This window comes from Bombus fervidus, chromosome 16 (assembly GCF_041682495.2).
Source record: "Bombus fervidus isolate BK054 chromosome 16, iyBomFerv1, whole genome shotgun sequence".
Taxonomy (NCBI): domain Eukaryota; kingdom Metazoa; phylum Arthropoda; class Insecta; order Hymenoptera; family Apidae; genus Bombus; species Bombus fervidus.
Window position 1 is genome coordinate 8,286,701 of NC_091532.1, and position 22,110 is coordinate 8,308,810.

At 36.8% G+C, this 22,110-nt stretch overlaps 1 protein-coding gene across 4 annotated transcripts in view; it reads left to right on the forward strand.

Annotated features, from left to right (window-relative positions):
• The window catches only part of LOC139995678 (prolyl 4-hydroxylase subunit alpha-1-like), a 232,339-nt gene that overhangs the window by 158,571 nt on the left and 51,658 nt on the right, over positions 1-22,110 (forward strand). For all 4 annotated transcript variants that reach the window (XM_072019363.1, XM_072019366.1, XM_072019364.1 and 1 more), the window contains one exon: positions 17,176-17,395. In XM_072019363.1, coding sequence (XP_071875464.1) covers positions 17,205-17,395 — 191 coding nt within the window. In that variant the 5' untranslated portion in view covers positions 17,176-17,204. The remainder of the gene's footprint in view (positions 1-17,175; positions 17,396-22,110) is intronic.

The following is a 22,110-nucleotide window of genomic DNA, read 5'->3' on the forward strand; positions in this document are numbered from 1 at the left end:
TTTTCGGAAGACAGACAAGCGTGTCAAGAAATTAATCGAAGAATCCTAAGAATTATAATAATTTTGTTTTAAATATTTTATCAAAATAGAAGATTAAAATTTCTAGAATTGTTGAGTTTACAGATCGTTAGGAAGACAGGAGGAAGATATTTCTTCCACTTATCCGTTGAATTATGAAATGAAATGAATAAAAGAAAATGATAAGTAAAGAATTACAAGAAAAGGCATATAATAAGAAAACGGTTTAACGTGATTTCAATATTTTATGCAAATTTGAATTTCTAAAAATTTTTAGAAATCTCTTCGAGTAATGTTTTCATATATCCTATGATTGAATTAAATAAAATCAAATAAATTAAGAAGCTTGAAAATACCCATAGAATGTAATACGATTATTTTATTTAACTGAAAGACTATATAGCAATCTTGAATTTTGTAAAATTTCTGATAACTATACAAGACGAAATCTTTGGAATTTTGGAAAAGCTTGTAAATTTTGCGAACGCAGGGAAAAATGACGGTAGTCAGAAAGGCGAAACAGAGCCATTCCAAGCGGTCAGATTTACGATTCGCGAAACCGACAGAGTTATTTATTTTACAACCAGCTATTTTTTCCTTTTCTTTTCTCCCTCTGTTCCGTAAAATCCTGTGAATCGTACGTAGAAAAATCTTGGCCGATCGATCGATTCGTTCGGTTTCACCGTCCATAAACCACCGAAGTCAAATTTTCCAATCATGAAAATTGGAATTTCTCCTGGCTTTAATCAGAAACCAGAACTACCCAACCTTATTTCATTTCGTCTGTTACTTCGTTGATAATGTAGTTAATTTAGAAAGAAAGGAAAGTTTCATGCTTGCAAATTATCGACGCAAGGAATCAAAATTATCAAAGAAAAAATCGCTCAAATCATAGAAATTAGAATCCTGTCTTTTAAACAATTAACTCGTTCCACTTGGAATTCTAATCTTTTAGACATAGCGATTTTTTTTATTTGCCTTCTCTACGTTCTAATGCGTCATTTTTATTCAAACTAAATTCTATTGCACTTTATTTGAAAAAATTCGCGTGTTTTAAATCGATTTATCTTTATTAACTTTTAATTTTACAATTTCGGTCAATTTCCATTAATACATTCTTTGGTTTAACTTTATTGATTTTTTAATTTACAAAGGATATTGAGCCGTCACTGGTGATAATTTTCAAAGGTGAAAATTCAATGAAAAAGAAACAATCAAATTTTGTTAAACTGTAAAAAAGACATTTTAGGATTACACATATTTTCGGTCAATTTCCATTAACAGATTCTTTGGTTTAACTTTATTGATTTTTTAATTCATAAAAGATATTGAGCCGTCACTGGTGATAACTTTTAAAGGTGAAAATTCAAAGAAAAAGAATCAACTAAATTTTGTTAAACTGTAAAAGGGACATGATAAGGTGACTCGAGTTTTCTTTTTTTTACAAACTGTTCTCCCCTATTTGTATAATATACTTTGTTCATAGAGGGGATATACGTTAGAATGACCCTTCGATCTTTGGAAATTGCGACCTGTGAAAAGTCAACATCGCTCGACGATGAAGTTTTTTATGACGACGCGTAAACCACGGAATATAGAGTAGGGTTTTAGCCAAGCTGTTGAAGTCTTCTTCCTCGAGGAAGGGGCACAGCTTGTTTCATTGCGTTCGAACAACTCGAGGCAAGTGGCTCGGCTCGAACTTCTATATTGACTCTATCAATGTCCGATAATTTGTTCGTCGAGTTTCATCGTAATTTATACGCAAACGACGGAACGACAAAAAGGGCAAAATGAAATTCTCAGGGCCATGAAAAGAATTGCGAAAAATCTAGTTTTTCTTCGCTCCTTATTTAACACGCTTTTCAATAATGAATAATTCTGACAGACTTGCACGAGATAATCATAACGAACGTTTCTCAATATTTCGTGGCTCACAAAAATACCTGAATGTTTGACAGTAACTTTTTATGAATATATTACGCAAGTAATTTTAGTTTTTCAATTTTATTATCACTGTAACGAGACACGGCTGGTATAATTATATCGGTGAAAATTTAAACGAATCTAAAAACGTATATAGAAGTTATATACTTATATTTAAAACGTAATTCGTAATATTCAATAATAATTTACAATAATAATTTAATTTTATCTGATATAAATTTGAGAATGCTTTAACACTCGTCATCTTCTTGTTATATATCACGTATTAAACATTAAATGGTTTCTAAAATAAATAAATAAATGAAATATTAAAAATTCCAAAGCTTATCATTCTCGTACAAAATGGAAAGTTCAAAACAGGAAATAAACACGTGTTATAAATAGACAAATAAATAATTCAATGAAATAAAATGATATAAAACGTTTTAAAGCTTATCCTTCTCGAGCAAAATGAGAAAATCGTAAAATTGATTCTCATGAATTTAGAATAATAGTCGGTGACGCGAACAGTTAATTCTGAAAAATTGAGCAAATCTTTGATAATACAGTGATACAGTAGGCTCGAGTTGTAAATAGCTGATACGAACAAAATGGAAAGACCATAAGTAACGTTAACAATGACAAATTGAAAGAATCCCAGCACGTTTGCTTAAGCTGTGAACTGGAAATCCAGTCATATTGCAATACCCCTCGTTCGAATAGTAATTGTAAGGCAAATGATTAATATTCAAAGGTACGGGGAACTGAAATTGTCTTTTGAGGAGTCACACGATAAAGTATAGAAGATCGATTCGTGGACGCAAAGCCTTTGATCTAAACACTTCGCTATGGCATAGGATCGAATGCTCTTAGGCACGATTATAATTCATATCGTTTGAGAGTGTGTGACGTTTCATCGGTATTATATCTAACTTCGTCAGAGAGCACAGCGATACTGGTATTACAGGATATTATCGATATTCCTTCGAAAGAGCACCATGACATTCAAGAGGCATCCTGCCTCTGGCTGCCCCAAAATTTAATGCGATATCGAAATTGTATGGTATCTTGCGATATTTTCTGCGCGAGGAACTGCAAGGTTTCTCGAGTTTCTACTTGTAAAAAGAAAAATCCTAAAGCCTTGTAGCATCAGGAATATTTGAAAACTATTAATAAAGAAAATGGAAAGTTTCTTCGATTCCTTATTACGAAAAGAAGAGCTTAGAGCTCTTAAATGTCAGACATATTTGAACATTCTTGATAAAGAAAATTTGAAAATCTATATATATGACAAACAGTAAAAGAGTTGCGTCTACATGTTGTGTAAAAAAAAAATAAAATTGTCATGCAGAAGCAGCTCGTGCGCTATGGAGTTGAAAAAACTAATTTTTCGAATTTTTGTCAGTCTATTTGTACTCGCGTCACGTAAAAACTACTGAACTGATTTTGATGAGATTTTCTCTGTTGTATGGCTTAGTTTCCGGAAAAAATAGCGTATGCTCGTTTTGTAGAAACCGAGACACAGCCTGGCATCTGAATTGTACTCCCATGTTTGGTAGAGATCAAACAACGATGGTTATCGTTTACGTCGTGTTTGTTCCGAGATCGAAAGTTTTTATAATCCAATGTTTTTCACTGCAGAGAATAACCAAACTGAGTATAGTTAGTATAAAAGATACGTAGGTATTTCGTTCATAAAAATTCATCTGCTTAAAGATTGTTCCGTATATTTGTAATTCACGTGAAAAACATTCCGAATCTTTTATTCCAATATTTTAGAACTGCTCTATTAAACAAATGTTGAGTACGTGTATGAATATTGAAATTGGTTTAGAAGTAAGAAAACGCTATTCACAAAGTGGAACGTTTATAAAATGCATAAAAGTTTTCGAAATTAAAAGGCGGGAAATAAGTATCGTACGATGGAAATTAGAGCACGTGGTGTTTAGCAAGAGGACATTAACGAGAGGCTAGAGGAGAATCTCCTCCGCTCTTTCATTTTCTTTTTTTCTTTCTCGTCACGAGTCCTACTCGATACTTCGAGCACCCGTATTATTCTCGCTCACCGTCGAAACCTCTCTCGACTAATTAAATCGATTCTACACTTCGTCGCGGATTAAAGAGTCTTTCAAAGAGATTGCATTTCGTACATGACGATGTATTACGCAATGTACGCAGAGTCCCTTAATTGTTCGAACAGCTAGAAATTATTTCAAGTCGGAAAAGTCCAAAAAGGACTGGAATTTTCGAGAAAAGTTCAAATCAATTCCTATCTTCTTAATTTACGTACCTCAATACTACTTGCTAACTTGGCGGAATATTTTCGTTAAAATCATAGTAAATTAGTCGAAAATAATTATCACCGACGAATACAATTAATTTAAATATAAAACTACGACGTTTAATCTTACAAATATTTTCTAAATTTTGTCTACATTCTTTTATATATTTTTATCTATCATTATTATATATTATTACATTATTCCGTGGTTCTATTATTATTATACATTATTATATTATATTGTACAGCGTCTATAAAAAACATAGTATGCACAGAAATGGAAATATTCCGAGAGTATAGAAAAAAAAGAAATTTCCAAATAATAAAACAGAGATGTGGAGCGAGAAAAAAAGAATCAGGATAGGAGAGAGGAAATTAAATCGCGAGCCGAAGAAACATTAAATTCAAATTGACTGTGAGCTAAGCGTCCGTGCACTTAATCTCTTTGTCGCTTTAACAATTCAACGAGACTAGTAGTTTGAAGGAAAAAGCGAGCAAGGAAGAGTAGAGGATGGAGCTTCTTGCATTGAAAGTTCCACGCGAAATTTTAAGCGGCGACGGTAGTTTGTTAGAAGTCCTGCTTCCTTCTGTTCCTTCTTTATTCCTTCTACGTGATGCCTAACTGTATCCTGTATTTTCTCTTAAACACTATAAAAGTAATTTCTCTTTCCAATTTGAGAACTATTCTTTTTTTAATATATCGATATACGTATATAGTATTATGTACGTATTCATTGAGACATGAAGCTATTTGAAAACACGTCGTGTATGTAATACAAAACGTTTTGAAATTTCGTTGACACTGTAACGATGCATGATAACCATAATTATATTGGTAAAATTTGAAACGAGTCTGAAAAAAAATGCAATATGCATAAAAGCTGTATGATACAGTAGCTGGCAAGAATAATCGAACATACACGCGATAGGAAATTTGAAACACGACAGATCGACATGTTATTCGTATGATACTACAATAGAAATTGAATGAGTTATTCTAACTTTGTATTCGCGTGACAAAGTCAGTTTTCTTTGTGTCTAAACTCCAGTCCATTAATCTTCGCACACCTCTTCGAACTCATTTTCAAACACTTTCACGCGTCAATCGTTTTCGAAAGCAACGTGGGATTATTTGAGCTTGTCGAACAGCTGAAAAGGCAAGAACTTAATAATTCTAGACACATCGTTGACACGATGTTCGAAGAGCTGACGGCGATAATAGAAAAGACACGAACGTCATCGATACGTTGGAATGGATTTGGGATGGTTCGTTGTCAGATCGTGCGAAAAGATGGCTTTGAAGCCGGGCGCGAGCCTCAAAATGGTAATTTCACGGTTTCACGAGCATTTTTCCCGCGGCCAATTTAATTCAGGACGGATGATCCATTCGTCTCTCTTTCTCACCCCTTGGCTCCCTCTTTTCGCCTGTGGCCTCTGTGTTTTCCTCCGGCTTTCTTCGTCCATCGTTTGCCCGTGTCATCCAATTCCGCTTGTTCGAACTCGTTAACCTCGACTTTCCAAACTTTTTACCGTCGTCACTCCCATTTTCTACCCGCGGCTACCCCATTTTCTTCCTTCTTCCGCTTCCGACCCTTCGTGATCTTCAGCCACCTAACGCCAACTCACTGAAAATAATTACCAAGAGTCCCGATGGAAATGTGCTTCTTCCTCGCGAATTTTCCTTCTTTTCTTTTTCAAAGGAAATTATTGAAATCTACGTTATTTATATCTTTGTATTCTTAGAAACAGAATTCCCTTGTGTGATCGATCGTTTCTCTATTTTATCAATCGATTCGCTTACTTATTCGTTGTAGTAATTTTGATAAACTTCTTGGCGTCATTCGTCGCCTCTTTTATAAACTCGAAAATTTTGCAATCAACAATACGAACATTTAAAATCTTTTACCATTATATTATTTATTATTATATTCAAAAATCTTTACGACGCGTATCGTCTTCCGCATTATTAGGTTGTCCGGAAAGTGTCTTTCTTTCGCAAACGTGTTTTTTGCAACAGTACACCTTCATACAAATGAAACCAAGTCTGTGAAATGTCACGATGTTTATCTCAGCAGAAGAAAATGGATCGTTCGTAATTCGACAAAATAATATAAAACAAAAACCGTTGTACGTTTATTATTTCCTGATAAAACGGAAGAAACTTTTCGGACAACCTAATAATTGTCGCGTATTCTCATAGAATATAACGTACCTGGTCAGCGTATCACAAAGTAAATGAAAATAGTACATCGTCCATTTTAGAAATATCGATACATCAACTTTAAAGCTTAACCGTAGTCAAAATGGCACGGTCACCAAGCAACCTGCAAACTTTGAGCTGATAGGTGATGCAAAGTCGATCGTCTCCTTCGTCGAGGGAAAATTAGAGAAGGTGGAGAGTTTCCGGGCGGTAGTTCGGCCTTTTAACCCGGTGTAACCAGCGTCGGGGCTCTTTCATCCATTTTTCCCATCCCCGACGACACTAATTACGCGTGACCGCAAATTAGCTTCCGGCCGTTTCGTAATCGAGGCGCACCACGCCAGGTTCGAGGTAAATTGAACGTGACCACGTGCATACGCGACGAAAGTTGCTGAACTCGTTGAAAACCAGCCTTGATCGACTTTCCTCTCCTTCTGTTTCTCTGTTCTCGTCTCTTCTGTCTCTCTAGCTATTCTCTTTTTCTCGACGCAAATACACTGCCTTTGAGCCACGATTTTTCAACGCGTTGCTATTTCCACTGATTCTTTCCTCTTGTTTCCTTTCCTATTCCTTTTTGAGACTCACATATTCGACGAAATAGAAAAATGTCGAATAAAAGACCGTTATATGGTGTTCTTTTACCTTTTTTCTTCTTTTATTCTCTTTTTTCTTTTTTTTTTTTTTTTTTTTTTTTAGTTGTGCTCGCGCCATGGCATTTGCTGTTTCTCTTTTCTATCGTTCCTGGGGAACGAGGAATGGTCGGAAACAATGCTCGTTCACGGTTCGACGAGTGGTCCCTTTGAGAGGGCCAACGACAATTTGTTGCTGGAAACTTTCTACTCGATATTTCGGCCGTCGGAGGACCGGCTACCGTCAATTTTGAATTTTTCGGTTCAATCGTCAAAGGGCCAGTCTTTTCTGATTCTTGTCATGGGAGACGTATGGTGGTTTACGACCTCATCAGAGTTTCCAATTGCTACGTATCTGATCCAACGTTCTAATACCAGATAATACTTTAGTCTCTTACATCACGTCTGAGACAAAATTCAAAATAACAATGAAACAATGTCATATACCGTCCAGTTGCGATTAAACCTACAATCGGAATAATAACCAAGCAGCGATCAATAGTATATCAATTATAACTCCAGCAAATCCTTCGATTTCTTTCATTACCCTCGTTCACAAAATTAGACCCAGAACAACGTCGCTCACGTCCCAAATCAAATAATCGATAACCGAAAACCAAATAACAGATAAGAATTATTTATCAGTATCAACCCCAAGAGATCCATTTGATTCGTCGCCGTCAATTTCAATAAAACTGAAAACCAAAGCCAAAATAAGAAGCAAGCGACGATCTGCCAGATACCAAGTCAAACTCTCTAACATTCTTTTCTGTCATTCTCACTCTCAGCCTCGATTACACTGAAAATCAGATTCAGAATCTTCGCCCAACTAAAGCACAAGCGCTGGGAACGCGGAAGAATCACGATGCATTCCGTGTACCAGCGCGTCGAAGGAAGAGGAAGCGGAAGCTGAGAGAAGTGGCCTGCAAAGGCGAAGGTTGGCTGCTCTTTTTCTACCTCGTGGCAAATGCTGTACGCTGTACACTACACACTTTAACGATATAGTGGCTGCTCTGGTGGTGGTGGTCCTTCCGCTTTTTCTTCCAGTCTCTTTTCGCGGCCGCTCTTCTCTTTTCTACCTTAGTTCTCCGTTGCGCCAGTGGTTTCGACTCTCTCTCTCTCTCTCTCTCTCTCTCTCTCTCTCTCTTTTTTCATTCCTCCAGCGTCTATTCTTCCGGGGTGGCGCTTAATTAACGCCGTCCTTTCAGCAAGATTTCCGGATGCCGCCTTTCAACCCTTATACCAACCTGTCCTTCACCTTCTGTAGCCCTTTGAATGTCACCAGAAGATCGAAGAATTTCGAAAAATGAATTTAATCTGTAGCTGCAACGGTGCCGATGAAAGTGAATGGACAGCGGAACTCGATTACGGGGATGATAAACAGGCTCACGAAAGTATTCAAATACTTGTAGATATTTTTTATATGTTATGTACGCTGTACGGAAGATTTCGAAATTTCATTGGCGCTTTTGTGAGACTTGATCGCGATTGCACCGATTAAATTAGAAACAAATACGAAGATAGCACTGGGTATTCAGTACGAGTACGTATTTCGCGAAAATCACCAAAGTATTTAAACGGACAATTTCCATCGTATTAACAAGGCTCAGTGTTCGATTGCACTATCTTTAACATTTATTATATGCTTCAGACGGTTCAGGATGCATTTATGTTATATACTAATCTTGTATTAAGATATGTGTGCAATAAATATCTTGTAATTTCCATATATATTATTTATTTTTTTTTTTTTTTTTTATTGATTCAGAATTTTACGAATACGATCCTGCGAAACAATGAAATTTCAAGATGTTTTATATAGCACATGCATAGAACATGTACATGAGATTTTTCTCTAATAAATGTTCAAATACTTTCACAAGACACAATAATCCGTATAATCCTGTAACCAATTTAATAAAATTCTAGCACCTATTAAAGTGCAACAATTTATCGGTAAAATAATAGTTTTATCTGTAAAATAATTCCTAATATGGATAAAGTAATACAAGGTTTTCTTCTGGTGAATTGGTCTGTCTCGAAAATTACCGAATGGCCGATATACCAAGAAACTCGGAACAATGGACGAAATAAACGATTCCATTCGCGAATGAGTAGACTGTACGGCTGCAGTTGATAGCCGGTGATCCGCAGAAACTCTGTTTCGATTGGCGGGAGTTTTCAGAAATGGCCGGTTTCGAAACAGGGGAAACTGTTAATTTATGCTCACGAGTTTCTACGAGTGTATTACTGGATCCATTAGTTCCGGCCGTCCCGCGTGAATTTCTATGAATTTCGCCTGGCGAATTTGTGCAAATTGCCGGCCGATACGAGAAATTCAACTTCCCACGGCTAATCGAGCGCCGATCGAGGCAAATTAGACCATGTTAAAACGAACACGGTGGTCTCCACGGACGAAATTCGCGCAGCAGCGAAGAATCAGAGAATTTTCAAAATAGCCGAGCAACTTTTAAGGGACGTTTCGTTGAAGAAGACAGTACTGGAATTTGATGAAATTATTAGATATCGTTATATCGTAAATGTGGAAACCGAATCACTAGATCAACAATTTTTGTAATCAGATTTATCACTAAATCGATGTTGTTTCACTGTTTGAAGGATAGGAACGTATTGTGGACGGTGAATGACTTGATCTGAGAATACCTTTTCCATCATAATGTGCCAAATTATTAGTAGATTACGGATTTTTATGTATTTGTCAGATATTTCAAGGATATAAAATATATGAAATGGACACGCGATGCAAAAATGATGTATCCAAAGTACAAATCTTTTATAATTACGTTCGTAAAGGTATGAATTCCCATAAATATTTGCTCTATATGACTATTAATCCCAATTTATAATTATTAAACTCTCGATGTTCGTGCATTTATTTCATTTGAATTTTATTCAAATGCGCCAACATACAAAATGCATGTAATACGCAAAAATATTCAACGTAATATAATATAATCATGATTGTGAATATTCATTTACATTCCATTCTTCTAGTCGTGTGAAAATAAATATGAGTTTGTATAAATATTCGCTGTTTAATTATTATATATCATCGATAGAATTATTTAAATTTATTATTATCTTAATTAGAATACAAATTGCGGCAATGTAATGGAATTTTAATGTGGAAATTAAATTGAAAAAAAGCGGAAGATTTATTAAAATATCAGCTTAAGAGTCCTCTTTAGCTGTTCACCGAGCGAATTCCAAATGATATAACAAGCGTCCCCCCAAGCTGTCGTTAGTTCAACTTGCAATTAACTTGCTAACAATTATTCAAGTTTTAATTAGAGGAAAAAGACAGGCTATAAAACAGGAACTACGAAATGCTCTGTCGCTATCTATTCATATTAAGCACATCATTGTATATGACGATCAAGTAATTATATATAACCATATGAAACGAGAAGACTCAAATACAGCTAATGATTCTTGCGAATGTATGCGTTCGTCATCACGGCGAATAATCAGAAAATGCGTTCACAGTAACCACAGACAAGCTCGCCTAATTGATACAATACGCTGCTTAAAATTCCTTTGAATTCATAAAAATCCACTTTCATCTACACCAAAATGCACCAGAATGATCTAGAAAATCACCAACATTCACAAAAAATCGATTTTTTTCCGAACCCAAAAGAAAGGACACATTTTCTATAAATTCCTAAACATTTAGTCTATATCAAGTCTATTGATAAAGTTGTTCTATCAGTACGTCGAGTCTACTGATAAAGCAACCTCCTCCATCTACCTCAAAGTACATCACAAAGATTCGCAACTGTGTCCACACTCACTAGCCTTCGGCAAAACTCTACCTTCCTTTCGAAACTAACAAGAAGTCGCCGAGATGGCACGACTATAAAAGACAACACAAGTCGAAAGGATCGAGCTTCCGGTAATCAGATTTCGACAACAGTTCGGGAAGAAGATTAGATTCGGTTTTGAGTCGACCGCGACAGAGTCACCGATGGTCACACGGATAAATGGAAGTGCTGGTCAAAGCGCGGTCTGCCACGCTGAATTACGCTGGAACAATTAGATTTCCGGTCGTTGGCGCGCGTTCGTTCGCGAATCTCGTTTTTCTCTTTTCTGCCGTTCCATCAGCCAAGGCGAAAACGCGTTTCTCGCGAACGAGTCGGCCCTTTGTTCCGCGCAATCGTTTTCCTCGTTTTTCCCCGGATAAAAAAAGAAAAAGGTACGAGGGAAGGAGAAAAAGAGAAAAGAGAGGCGAGAAGGGCCATTGAAACCGAAGAAGAGCCGTTTCCAAAAGTTTGTAAAACGTTAAGGGGATCCCTCGCGCCGCCACTTTCTCCGCCAACCGCCTTCCTTCTTTCGCGTCGCACAATGGAGGGGAGAATCTCGATTTTTCTTTCGTTTTATTTTCGTGTCTTTCTCGTTTTTCATGTCCCACGGGCTTTCTTTTTTACCAATTTTTTCTCCGTTTACATTAAGAACGAAAGCCAAGATTTGTAAGCAGACAATTGCGTTCCGATAGTTCGATTCGAACGATACAGCTTCCGATTCTTTCTTACTTTTTGAACGTAAAAGATGTTTAAGCTTCCAAATTTTTATTTTGTAATATTTTTAATTTTCCACTTTAATGTACAAATATGATTTCTTTCTATACAAGTAGAAATTATATTTTTAAATATGAAGGACGATTGGTTGAAATAGAACGTGTCACACGTAGAAAATTCATTGTCTAATTTTGAACAATGAAACGAGCCAGCCCGTATCAACGGTGCTCTACGTAATTTCAAGCACAATAAAGGGTGCTCCATCCACTTTTACAATATTAAATATTAATATCGAAAATCAGCCGTAATTGATACCATTGTTTATCATTGGATTTTATTGTACAATAATATTCTCAACGAAATCACTGACCCTACTTTCCAACTAATCATTTTGAAATCATCGACGAAAGGAGAAAAGCACGAGCGAAAACAACCCCTTCCCTTCGAACCTTAAAGATCAGTCGAATATCACAGGTAAAATACTTGAGAATTTCTTCCAACTCCCAACTAAAAGTCGACATACAAAATGTTTCAAAATGAAACTCCTCGAAAGATCGTTAAAACTCTTTAAAACGTCCAAACAACCTTTCACTGCCCTTTTACGCTACTACCAGCTCTCTTAAAACCCTTTGACTGCCGATTTCATTTGATCAAATTATCTATATAGTAGGTATTCAATGCTTCTTCAAAAACACTTGACTTACCTTATTTATTCTATTTATCTAATTTAATTATTTAATCGTTGCATAATAAATATGGAGAACAATTACGGAAACGTTTTAGTTCTAAACGACTAAAGAAACAAGATGTTATTTAAAGATGATCAGTTGAAATTCAGTAAAATTGAGTTTTAAATATTCTTGGACATTTTTCAAAATTCACTCTTCTCGTTAATAATAGGGAATACTCTATCACTTCCAGAAGAAATATCAACCTTCAGTCTATACCTAAATGTATTACATGTAAATGATTATACATTAAACGATACAATAAATGCAATAAAGGAAAAAGTAAATAAATATACATATAGCAATATTTCAATTTTAAAGCCTACAATAATATTACAAAAAAAAAAAACACGCACATATTTCTAATAATTACAAAAACATCTGAAACATCTATCCAAATATTGTACTTTACTCTAATGATATACTTTTTATTTACACAAATACTGTAGGCAGCTGAAATAAATCCGGCACGAGGTTTCAGAAAGAAACTTGTCGAAAATGTTTAATATACAAACAACCAAAAAATGAACACACAAGAAGTATGAATATATAAAAAAAACAAATGCAGTTCCATGAAGGATCGGTAGGGTTGACATTTTTATTTATAATTTGTCTGCCGCTGAGTTTTTTGGAAGCCACTCCATCCGCGTGCTCGAGCAACCGCTTTTGAACTTTCGAGTGGCCGTGAACTAGGAACAAAAGGGGTGGCTGACGAACGACCGGCTAAAAAGGGCGGAAAGACGAAGAAGGAAGTTCGTGGAAGCGTGACGGAATAAATCGGCGATCGGGCAGGTGTAAGTCGCTCGGTTCCCTAACTTTAATCCTCAGTCCGGAGAAGTTGGAGTGTCGGGATGAAGCACACGAACGCGCTGGGGGAAACTCGATTAGAGAATTTTTCTTTAATTTGCGATCGGCCTGACGACCCTCTGGACCGGGGAAAAAAAGTGAAATGTCGATCGATAGCTTAAGAAGCGGCCGACAAGTTTTCTAGAATTTACGCTCCGCGAAGGACGAATATTTTCTAAATATCTGCATTATTGTACATTTCTGTAATTATTTATTACTTCTATCTGTTTTCAAAAAGATATAAAGAGATATACAAATATGAAAAAAATCATATTTTGTTAATTTTTGGAATGAAAATTACGCCCGGAATTAGTTGCCTTTCATAGTGTTACTGGAAGAGGGGAACAATTTTTTAAAGGCGAAATCACAACGGAAGAATTCGTCGAAAGAAACTGTGTATGTTCATCTTGTTTGGTAAAGTGTGATAGAAACCAAATAATAATTCCATAAAGGAAGTGTCAATACGTTCGAATATTTAAAGGATGAAAGGGTAGAGTTAATTAATAAAATCTTCAATTCCCCATCAATTTTATCAAAAACTTTGAAACGTTTCGGATAAGAGATATCGAATATTTATGAAACTACGCGTACTGTCACTTTTAATTAAAGTAGTTTCCGGCGTCCCCCGCAAATTTCGGCGCGGATCGTTTAGCAAGTTAATAAAGCATCGAATGATTCACAGTGAACGAGTTTGTGGTTAGGGAGGAGCTAATAATAAGTCTCGAGTAAGTCGTTTTTATCTCGGACGTTTTTGTTAAGGAACGCATGGAACGTGGCGAGAAGTTAGGAATTGCCGTCGAAGGAATTCCTGATGCGGTATTCCCAGTGAATTTTAAAGCTTACGGAATACCTCGCATATTAACGCGCTATCTACGAGCAGAAGTGAACCTGAAGAAACACTCATGACGAACCTCCGCCACGTTGTATTCCTAGCTTCCACATACACTTACAACGTTCGATATTAAACACTATCACGATACTATTCACGAGAAAGAATAAAATCGCTTTTGTTATGTTTCTTTTTTGTAAAAGGGTTCGATAGCTTCGAATACTTGAAGAAATACAGATAGTTCTCACTTGACAAATTCCCATCTGCAGAAGAAATTAAAAAATTCCAATCGCAAGAGTCTCGAAACGATATTGTACCAAAACTTATCTCGTTCTACGATCCTGTTAGAATCACCGATGTTAAGCAGAAAGATCTTTCTGTATAGTAAATAATTTCCCCATTTTGTAACATTTTTCTTGAAAAGAAAACCTATATTAACATTGCCAAAAAAAAAAATGACTGAACTCTTCGTTTTAAAGTTATTGAGAAGAAAAAAAAAAGTCCAAACTGTACGCCTACTTTTATCGATATCCAATTTGCCAGACGATCCATCACATAGCGAAAAAACATGCAGCGTTTCCGAAGAAAACAGAACAGACCAATAAACATCCATCGATTCCGTTAAAACTCTATCTCGGCTAACGCGATTACATTCGTGTCCGGGCAAATGCAAGGGGTTTATAGCCGCGCCTAGAGCACAAATAGCAATATCAATTTCAATCACGGGGGATGCTTTATCAAAAGTCGTCGAGTGCGTTTCGCTCGCTCGTCCACGCGCACCTGTTTGTATCGCACGTTTGATTCGTGGCACGTCGACGAACGAGCATCACCGTTCAACCAAGACGTTTGCATATTCAGTTCAATTAAACGGCACTCGCTTAATCGGCAAACAGCGAGCGAGATGCGCCCGGCCAGAAATGGAAGACTTCTCTCTCTGTTGGTAAAGTTCCATAGCGAAAGAGAGGATCTGCTGGCAGCCTCGCTCGAACAGCGACGAATAGGCGTGCAGAGGGAATGGGTTCTCGTTCGAAAACTTCGAATGCTAATGCAATCACGAGAGTTTCGTCTAACTTTTTTCGAGACATCGTGGAAACTGGATACTCTACTAACGAACGACTTGGAAACGAGCGGCAGAGGAAACGAAACCAGTTGGAAAGAAATGGAACAGAAGGAAAGTTTGAAACATCACGGGGCAACCGTGATGAATCGCGATTACGCAGTCAAACTCTCCGCCGAGTTGATATCACCGTGTGATTTTTAGTTAAATCTTTGGGATTGGACTTTTGGTTGCCTACGAGTGGACTGGATTTATGTAAATTTATAATTTTACGAATGTAATTTCAAAAATGTTACGAGTATCGCACTTTTAGCGTTTTATATATTTTTACGTACAACGCTTAAGAAATATCGAGTGGCATTACATTATGCTATCGGTCTGTTACGAGAATTATTTTTACCAATTAATTAACGATTGAGTAAGAGGAATTTGACAGGAGTAATTGAGCGCACCAATATCTTTTTACGTAACAGAGAGGCGCGAACCAATTTTCATTGTTAGATATCATTTAGTAATAACCCAATGCCAATTTTCAGTAAATACAATAACAAGATAATAAGATGAATAAAACAAAATTGAAAAATATTCTCATCCATCTGCAAAAGGTATATGGCTACAAGTAGCTACAAAAAATATTTGCACATCACTGTACCTATTTACGTGTAAGTTAATTAGACCCAAGTATATTAAATTTCAATTTTAAATAGAAATATATTTATTTTATATACAGTAATAGTACTTTCATACAACTACAAAAATTTGATACAATGCAAAAATGAAATGCAGAACCTGACAGTAAAGAAACGCTTCAGTGGCACACGTGCAAATAATTTTTATAGCCGCTAATCTATGACTATCAGGAAACATTATAGAGACTTAATCAAACTAAAAATTCATCAATAAATCATTTCAAAGACTTCAGATATACCGGCTTTGTCAAATGCTAAATATTATACAGACCTGCATTACCCAAATGAAGCGTTAGACAAACAGCGTGAGAAAGGTGCGCGCGTTAAGCACACGGAAATACGAAGGTTCGAATCAATCTGCGAAAAAAATTCTTTTTTCTCGGCACGCGTGATTAATTGATAGCCATCTATCTTCATTTCGTGCTCGTTAGTGTCGCTTTTTTTCATCCGAAAAAGTGAGCCGCTCTATCGACGGCGTTAGGGGATGAAAGTGGTGAACGCGGGGTAAGAATTGGAGAGCGGAGACAAAATAGGGCGAAAACGAAAACGGGACGAGAGAGAACGAAAGTCGATCGAGTATCCGCGACGATTAATCGGCCAAACGAATCGCCGATGCTGCTTCGATTACACGCTTCTCCCTTCGCGTCGCCATCCTTCTAGTGTCCCATTCTACTGTGCGTGGTGGAAAAGCTGGCAGGCAGCGCAGGGGCGAGAATAATCCGCTTCCGATTTGTAGACAAAGATTACCGATTTGTAGATGAAAGTATTCCAACACTACAAACTTTTTACGTATACATACGTTATAGACAACATTTGGAGCTTTTCGTATTTATGGGAAATTAAATGGTGAAAAAATCCACGAGATGCACATAATATGCAAGAATATAAAAACTATTAGAAACTAAGTACTTGTTATAATATAAGATTTAATGAGTGAAATAAACCTTTACGTAGCTCCCATTTCTATAGTTATGTTAATAAAAATCCGCAATCTAGTGATTATATTGGTAACGTTTCAATTGAATGTGAAAATGTGCATACATTAAAATTGGAAGATATTTGTTGTTAAGCATACACATCGAACATGTCACCAAAAGGTTTCAGGAATCAATCATTTACTATATTTAATAAGTCGCAATTAAGACGATTAAAACTTCTGTTAATCATATATTGATCAATTTTTCACTAAATATACCGTTTGCAATAAGTGTCTCCTAACTTCTAAATATCTTTCCAAGCTGATTTCGAATTTTACTATCAAAATTACCATAATCTCGTTACAAAGCTAACGACATTTCACAAAATTTCGTTTAACGCGCATAACAATTTCTAAAAGAAATTTGACGAAAGTACGCAATATACTTTCGCAAGTCACTGTATATCCTTTTTATTTTTATTCATTTTATCTCTATGTTTGTTGTTGTTTTATGATTGCAGAATACCAAAAGTGAATAAGAAACGGAAGGATGTCATCGAATATAATCGCTGTGGTCGTTCTAATTTCGATTACGGGCACGTGGTTGCAAAATGGCTGCGTCGCAGAGCTTTACACCGCGTTAGCGGACATGGAAGAGCTGCTTGAGACGGAGGCGGTACTCATCGACACGCTAAACGGCTACATTAAAGCACAGGAAGAACGTCTGGCCACTCTGAGAAAGTGAGTTTTACAACTGTGATTAGCCCACGGGTTTGGTTATGCTCGAGGATGTTTAACGAGCTCGTTACACGCCGGTTATGCCACACGAAACGACGACGATCGTCTCTTCGCGAAACATACACTTTTAGAACATCGTTAGACGACCATACGAGCTACTATATGGTATATTATGTTGGTGATTAACTTCCTTATTGGTCATACGCCTCGAGCTTTGAAGAACTCGATACTATTGTACTTCCGCCTACTGTCAATTATTTAGAATATTTTATTTATTGTACTTGAAGATTCTGTCTTGCAATGTACACTTCGAAAATGGTTTCACTGGGTACTGAAATTCGCGTAGCGTAAAGAAATTGGTGTATTTTGAAATTTGAAATTTTATGTTTCTTACAATTGGTCCACGAGTTTCCAACAGTTTTCAATACCGAAAGTTTCATTCAACTTCTTATATCGTAGGTGTCTTTCAAAAGTTACAAACGAGATTTTCAGAAAGTTTACACAAGAATTACTTAATAAACACGTAATGTTGGCGAAGACTCTAGGAAACAATAGTCCAATATGCCTCTTCTTTTTCTTTCTTTTTCTTTGTTAGCCCATAACGTTTAATTTGTAGGCAATAAAGCCGCGAAACCGCTATCGACTGTCTATCCGACATTACTAATCGTGGGTAATTCCGTTGGTTGATTAAAAAAAAGTCGTTCATTAGCGAGGCAAACACGCGTCACTATACTAACTGGACTGTAAAATCTTTGATCAGCGTGGTGCGTGATAACTAGACTGGTATAATCGGAAGATTTAATAGCAGGTTATTAAGCAGCATCGAGAGGGACGTTAAATGGTAAATGCGTATCCGTAAATTTTCGTTGAATCCGGGCCGGGCAATTATACAGTGGTAAGCTCGGTACGGGATTCGACCCAAGGATTATCGGTTATTCCCCTCTATTGGACGATACTCTTAGAAATAGCCCGATATAATTTTACGCCCTGCAATCGTCTACCGTGAAAAGAGCTCGTTCCGCTAACCTTCTATATTTTCTACGACTCGTTCGAAGCCTCGTAATCTTGTCTTTGAAAACTTATCCTGTATTCTTGTTGGTAGTCTTATCTTCTTGCTCGCTACTTGCCGTGTAGTATGTTTAGCCATGGGAAAAGCATTGAAAACTATCTCCGATTAAAAGTGGAATTTTGCTGGAAGAGCAGGGCTTGTTCGTTATTTCGAAATGGAAGGAAACTGAAATTTTCTCATGCTCTTTGTTCCATTCAAAGTATTTAGTCGCCATTTCGTAACAGTTTGTGTAATATAACTTTACTTGAATGCTAAAAAAATACGAGCAATTTCAATGATATCTTCCACAACGAGTTCTTCGATTTATATCACGCTGTATCAATTACACAATCGAAGAAGTTAAAGCAGAACATAGCGAAAGAAAGAACATCGTCTTAACCTCCGTCGTTACCTAATTACCATCTCATTATCCCTTAATTACCATTTGGAAGGTACTTCAAAATCCTCCTTCTGTAATCACAATGCAATGCAAAAGATCGGCATAGAACAAGGGTTTCAACAAGCCCTATCGATCAATTATCATATAATTAGTTATCAAGCCCTGTTGCCACCCCACTGCCTAATCACCATATTCCATACCTACCAACGAATCTTCTAATTATATCTTCCTCCGTTAATTACGTACAGCGAAAAGACATTAAAACGAAAGGAAGAAAAAAGACAATAAAAAAGGAGACGACGGGAAAAGGTTTGCTCGAAATTCGAATGGCCGCCGGATACGATAATCGAATGGTGGATACCGTATTCGCGGCACGTCCCGGTCGATTTTTTTCGGGGCTTCGCCCAGACAAAAGCCCGAGCAAGAATATAAAAAAGATTTCCCCTTTCGCGCCTTCTCCACCGAGCCTCCGGCACTCCCAATAATTCCCAAACCCTTCTTCTCTCGTCGCTCGTTTTTATCTTCCCCGGGGTGTGATTTGGCGCGTTGCCCGACTCGATACCGATGCCTTGGCCATTTCGGGGGCAACGGCGAAATAAGAGAACCCGTGGACCTGGACGAAAAACGTTACGAACGTGGCTGCTAGACCGCAGCTTTCTTCCACCCTACCTTTTTCTTTCAACTTCCTCATTCCCTCTCTTACCCTCTTTCTGTTTCTTCCTTTCACTTTCGTTTTGCCTCTTCCTTTCACTTTCCTCGTTCATCTCTCGAGGCGGTCCGGAGGGATTCGTCCTAGAAACGCGCGACGATTTCGTTCGCACGGCTGCAATATTTCCGAGGTTAGAGCTGTCCCTTTCATTTTTAATCCGGCCACCGTGTAATTACTTTTCGGCAAAATGGATGACGTTATTTTCATCCTCTTCTTCCAGCATGCTGTTTCTTCTCTTTGCGGTCTACCGCCAAGTAGAAGAAAGGGAAAGAGGATATTGGTTGTTTTATAAATTTGAAGCCGTTGGGAGCGATTAAACTTCTTTCAAGTTACGTTCAATTCTTCTCTACTCTTTTATCATGCTTCTTTATGCAAGATAATGTATCTTCCACAGTTAAAGAAAAGATATTGTGATCGTTGGATTTGTCAACTTCGAGAACGCTAGTTTTTGATTTTTTAGTTTAGTTTTTAGTTTTTTTGTAGTTTTGTAGTTTGTCATATTTGGATGGATTAGTGGGCAAGAGGATGTTTGGATTTTTAAATTACGGAATGAGAAATAGTGGAAAGTTTCTGAATTTTTGTTTCGCTTCTGTCTTTATTTCATGATATTTCGTTGTATTGCCTCGTATCTTGAAAAATATTTACGCGTAGGGAGCTATAGTAGAAAATATCAAAGGGTTTGCAATTTGAAAACGTTGAAAGCAATCGAAATTTTCGAGTTTCTGTTTTGTTCCTATTTTATTTCTTTGTGTTCTTCGATATGTTTTCGGTTGGAAAATCGTGAAAGAAGATATGCACGCTTTTAAAGTTGAAAATGTTGAAATTTGCAATTGTTTGAAACGAACGTATTTGTAATAAAAATGATCAAATTATAGGAAAAGAATTTTAAGACGAAGTCAGGATATCTGGCTGCAATTTTATCGAAATATTTCATCCTTAAAGAACATGAAATTGAAAGATGAAGATTTGCTTTTATTTAAAAAGATAGAAAAAATCAGTTTTCGTAAAAATATGAAATATATTCATCCTAAAATTAGATCAAATTTTCTATCTAGAAAATAGTATAACAAACCATTGGCGATAAAGTGGTGGAAAAGTTTCATTCCTAAAAAAGGAAGGAAAATCGCAAACGGTGGCTGGATTCACGAAGCTTTTACGGTCTCGCAGTCGTATACGCGTGCGTTCGACAGTCATTCAAACTCTCTAATCGCAATCGAGTCACGTGCCAACCATTCGACTAACATTCGCCAAAATTTCCTTCGAATAACGATTGTTGCTGTCAGTTACATCCCACGAAGGCGAAGCCAAGGGAATCGAAATGCCCGCATTAATAACTAGTTATCACAATGGACTTTACGAAACTCCATTCTAATGAAGTGAACGTTTCTCCTAATTATCCCGAAAACGACGAATTATTGATTTCCCGGAGAAATTCATTGTCGTAACGTTTTAGTAGCTCCGCGATATATTATTCGCGAATTAATTAACCTTCAAATAGAAAAATGATCAAAACAAAAAGATCATTATATTCGTTACGGGTATCATTTTTAATAACAGAGAATAGTAGAAATTGCGATACGAGCATTTAAACAATTACATTTAATACTACGATTATTACAATGTAATCCAAACAAGAAACACACTACGACCATTTAAATTGTCACATTGAATACCATGATTACTACAATTTAATCCAAACATGAAATATACTACGAACGTTTAAACGATCTGATTCAATACTATCATTACTGCAATTTAATCCAAACATTGAAATACGCGGAAATTAATCTGAAATCCATTATGAACACGAAAGTTTGCCAGCTGTGTCTGACGTTAAAGGAACGAGCCAAGTTACACGAACCCTTTCTTTCACCACGTACGCTTTAATGTTTACATTTCTCGCGTGGCAGCTTCGCGTAACACGCAAATTTTCTGGACGTTCACGCTGACTCTCCGACAGATTCGGAGAACGCGCGTGCAGCCGCGTGTTTGGAGTGGCTTCAGGCAGATTCCGTGCGAGTGGGATGCCCGCCATGTGACTCCATTGCAACCGATCGTCCCTGCATAACCGCTAAGAACACCACGAAGAACGCGATGCCGCGTCGCTCCTTTCGGTAAACCAACACGAAAATTTACGTTTTTGCGTCCTTTCGTACGTTTCCAAAGTTGGAAGTTCAAGCTAATTGAACTCTTTCGCGCGTCCACTCTAGTTTCGATATATTTCTATTATTATTTAATTACTTGACAATTACTTATTGTTGCTGTAGCTATAAACTAAAATAGCTATAAACTAACGAATGAAAAATCTTCGAACGTAGAAAACGGTGGTTTTATTTATGTCGGTAGCTTTATGACATTTCAACCATACCGAAGAATTGAAACGCACAAACAATGTATTTCCAAACAGCAGAACGGTCGACCGCGATCCGATTCGGAATCATCCAGGGAATAATTTCGAAAAAAAAAAAGAATTGCCCGGAGAACTTGCGCGTTTTTGGCGTAGAGCCAACCGAATAAAAAATATTTAGTCAAGCCTCGAGCAACTTTGCAAATACTATGCA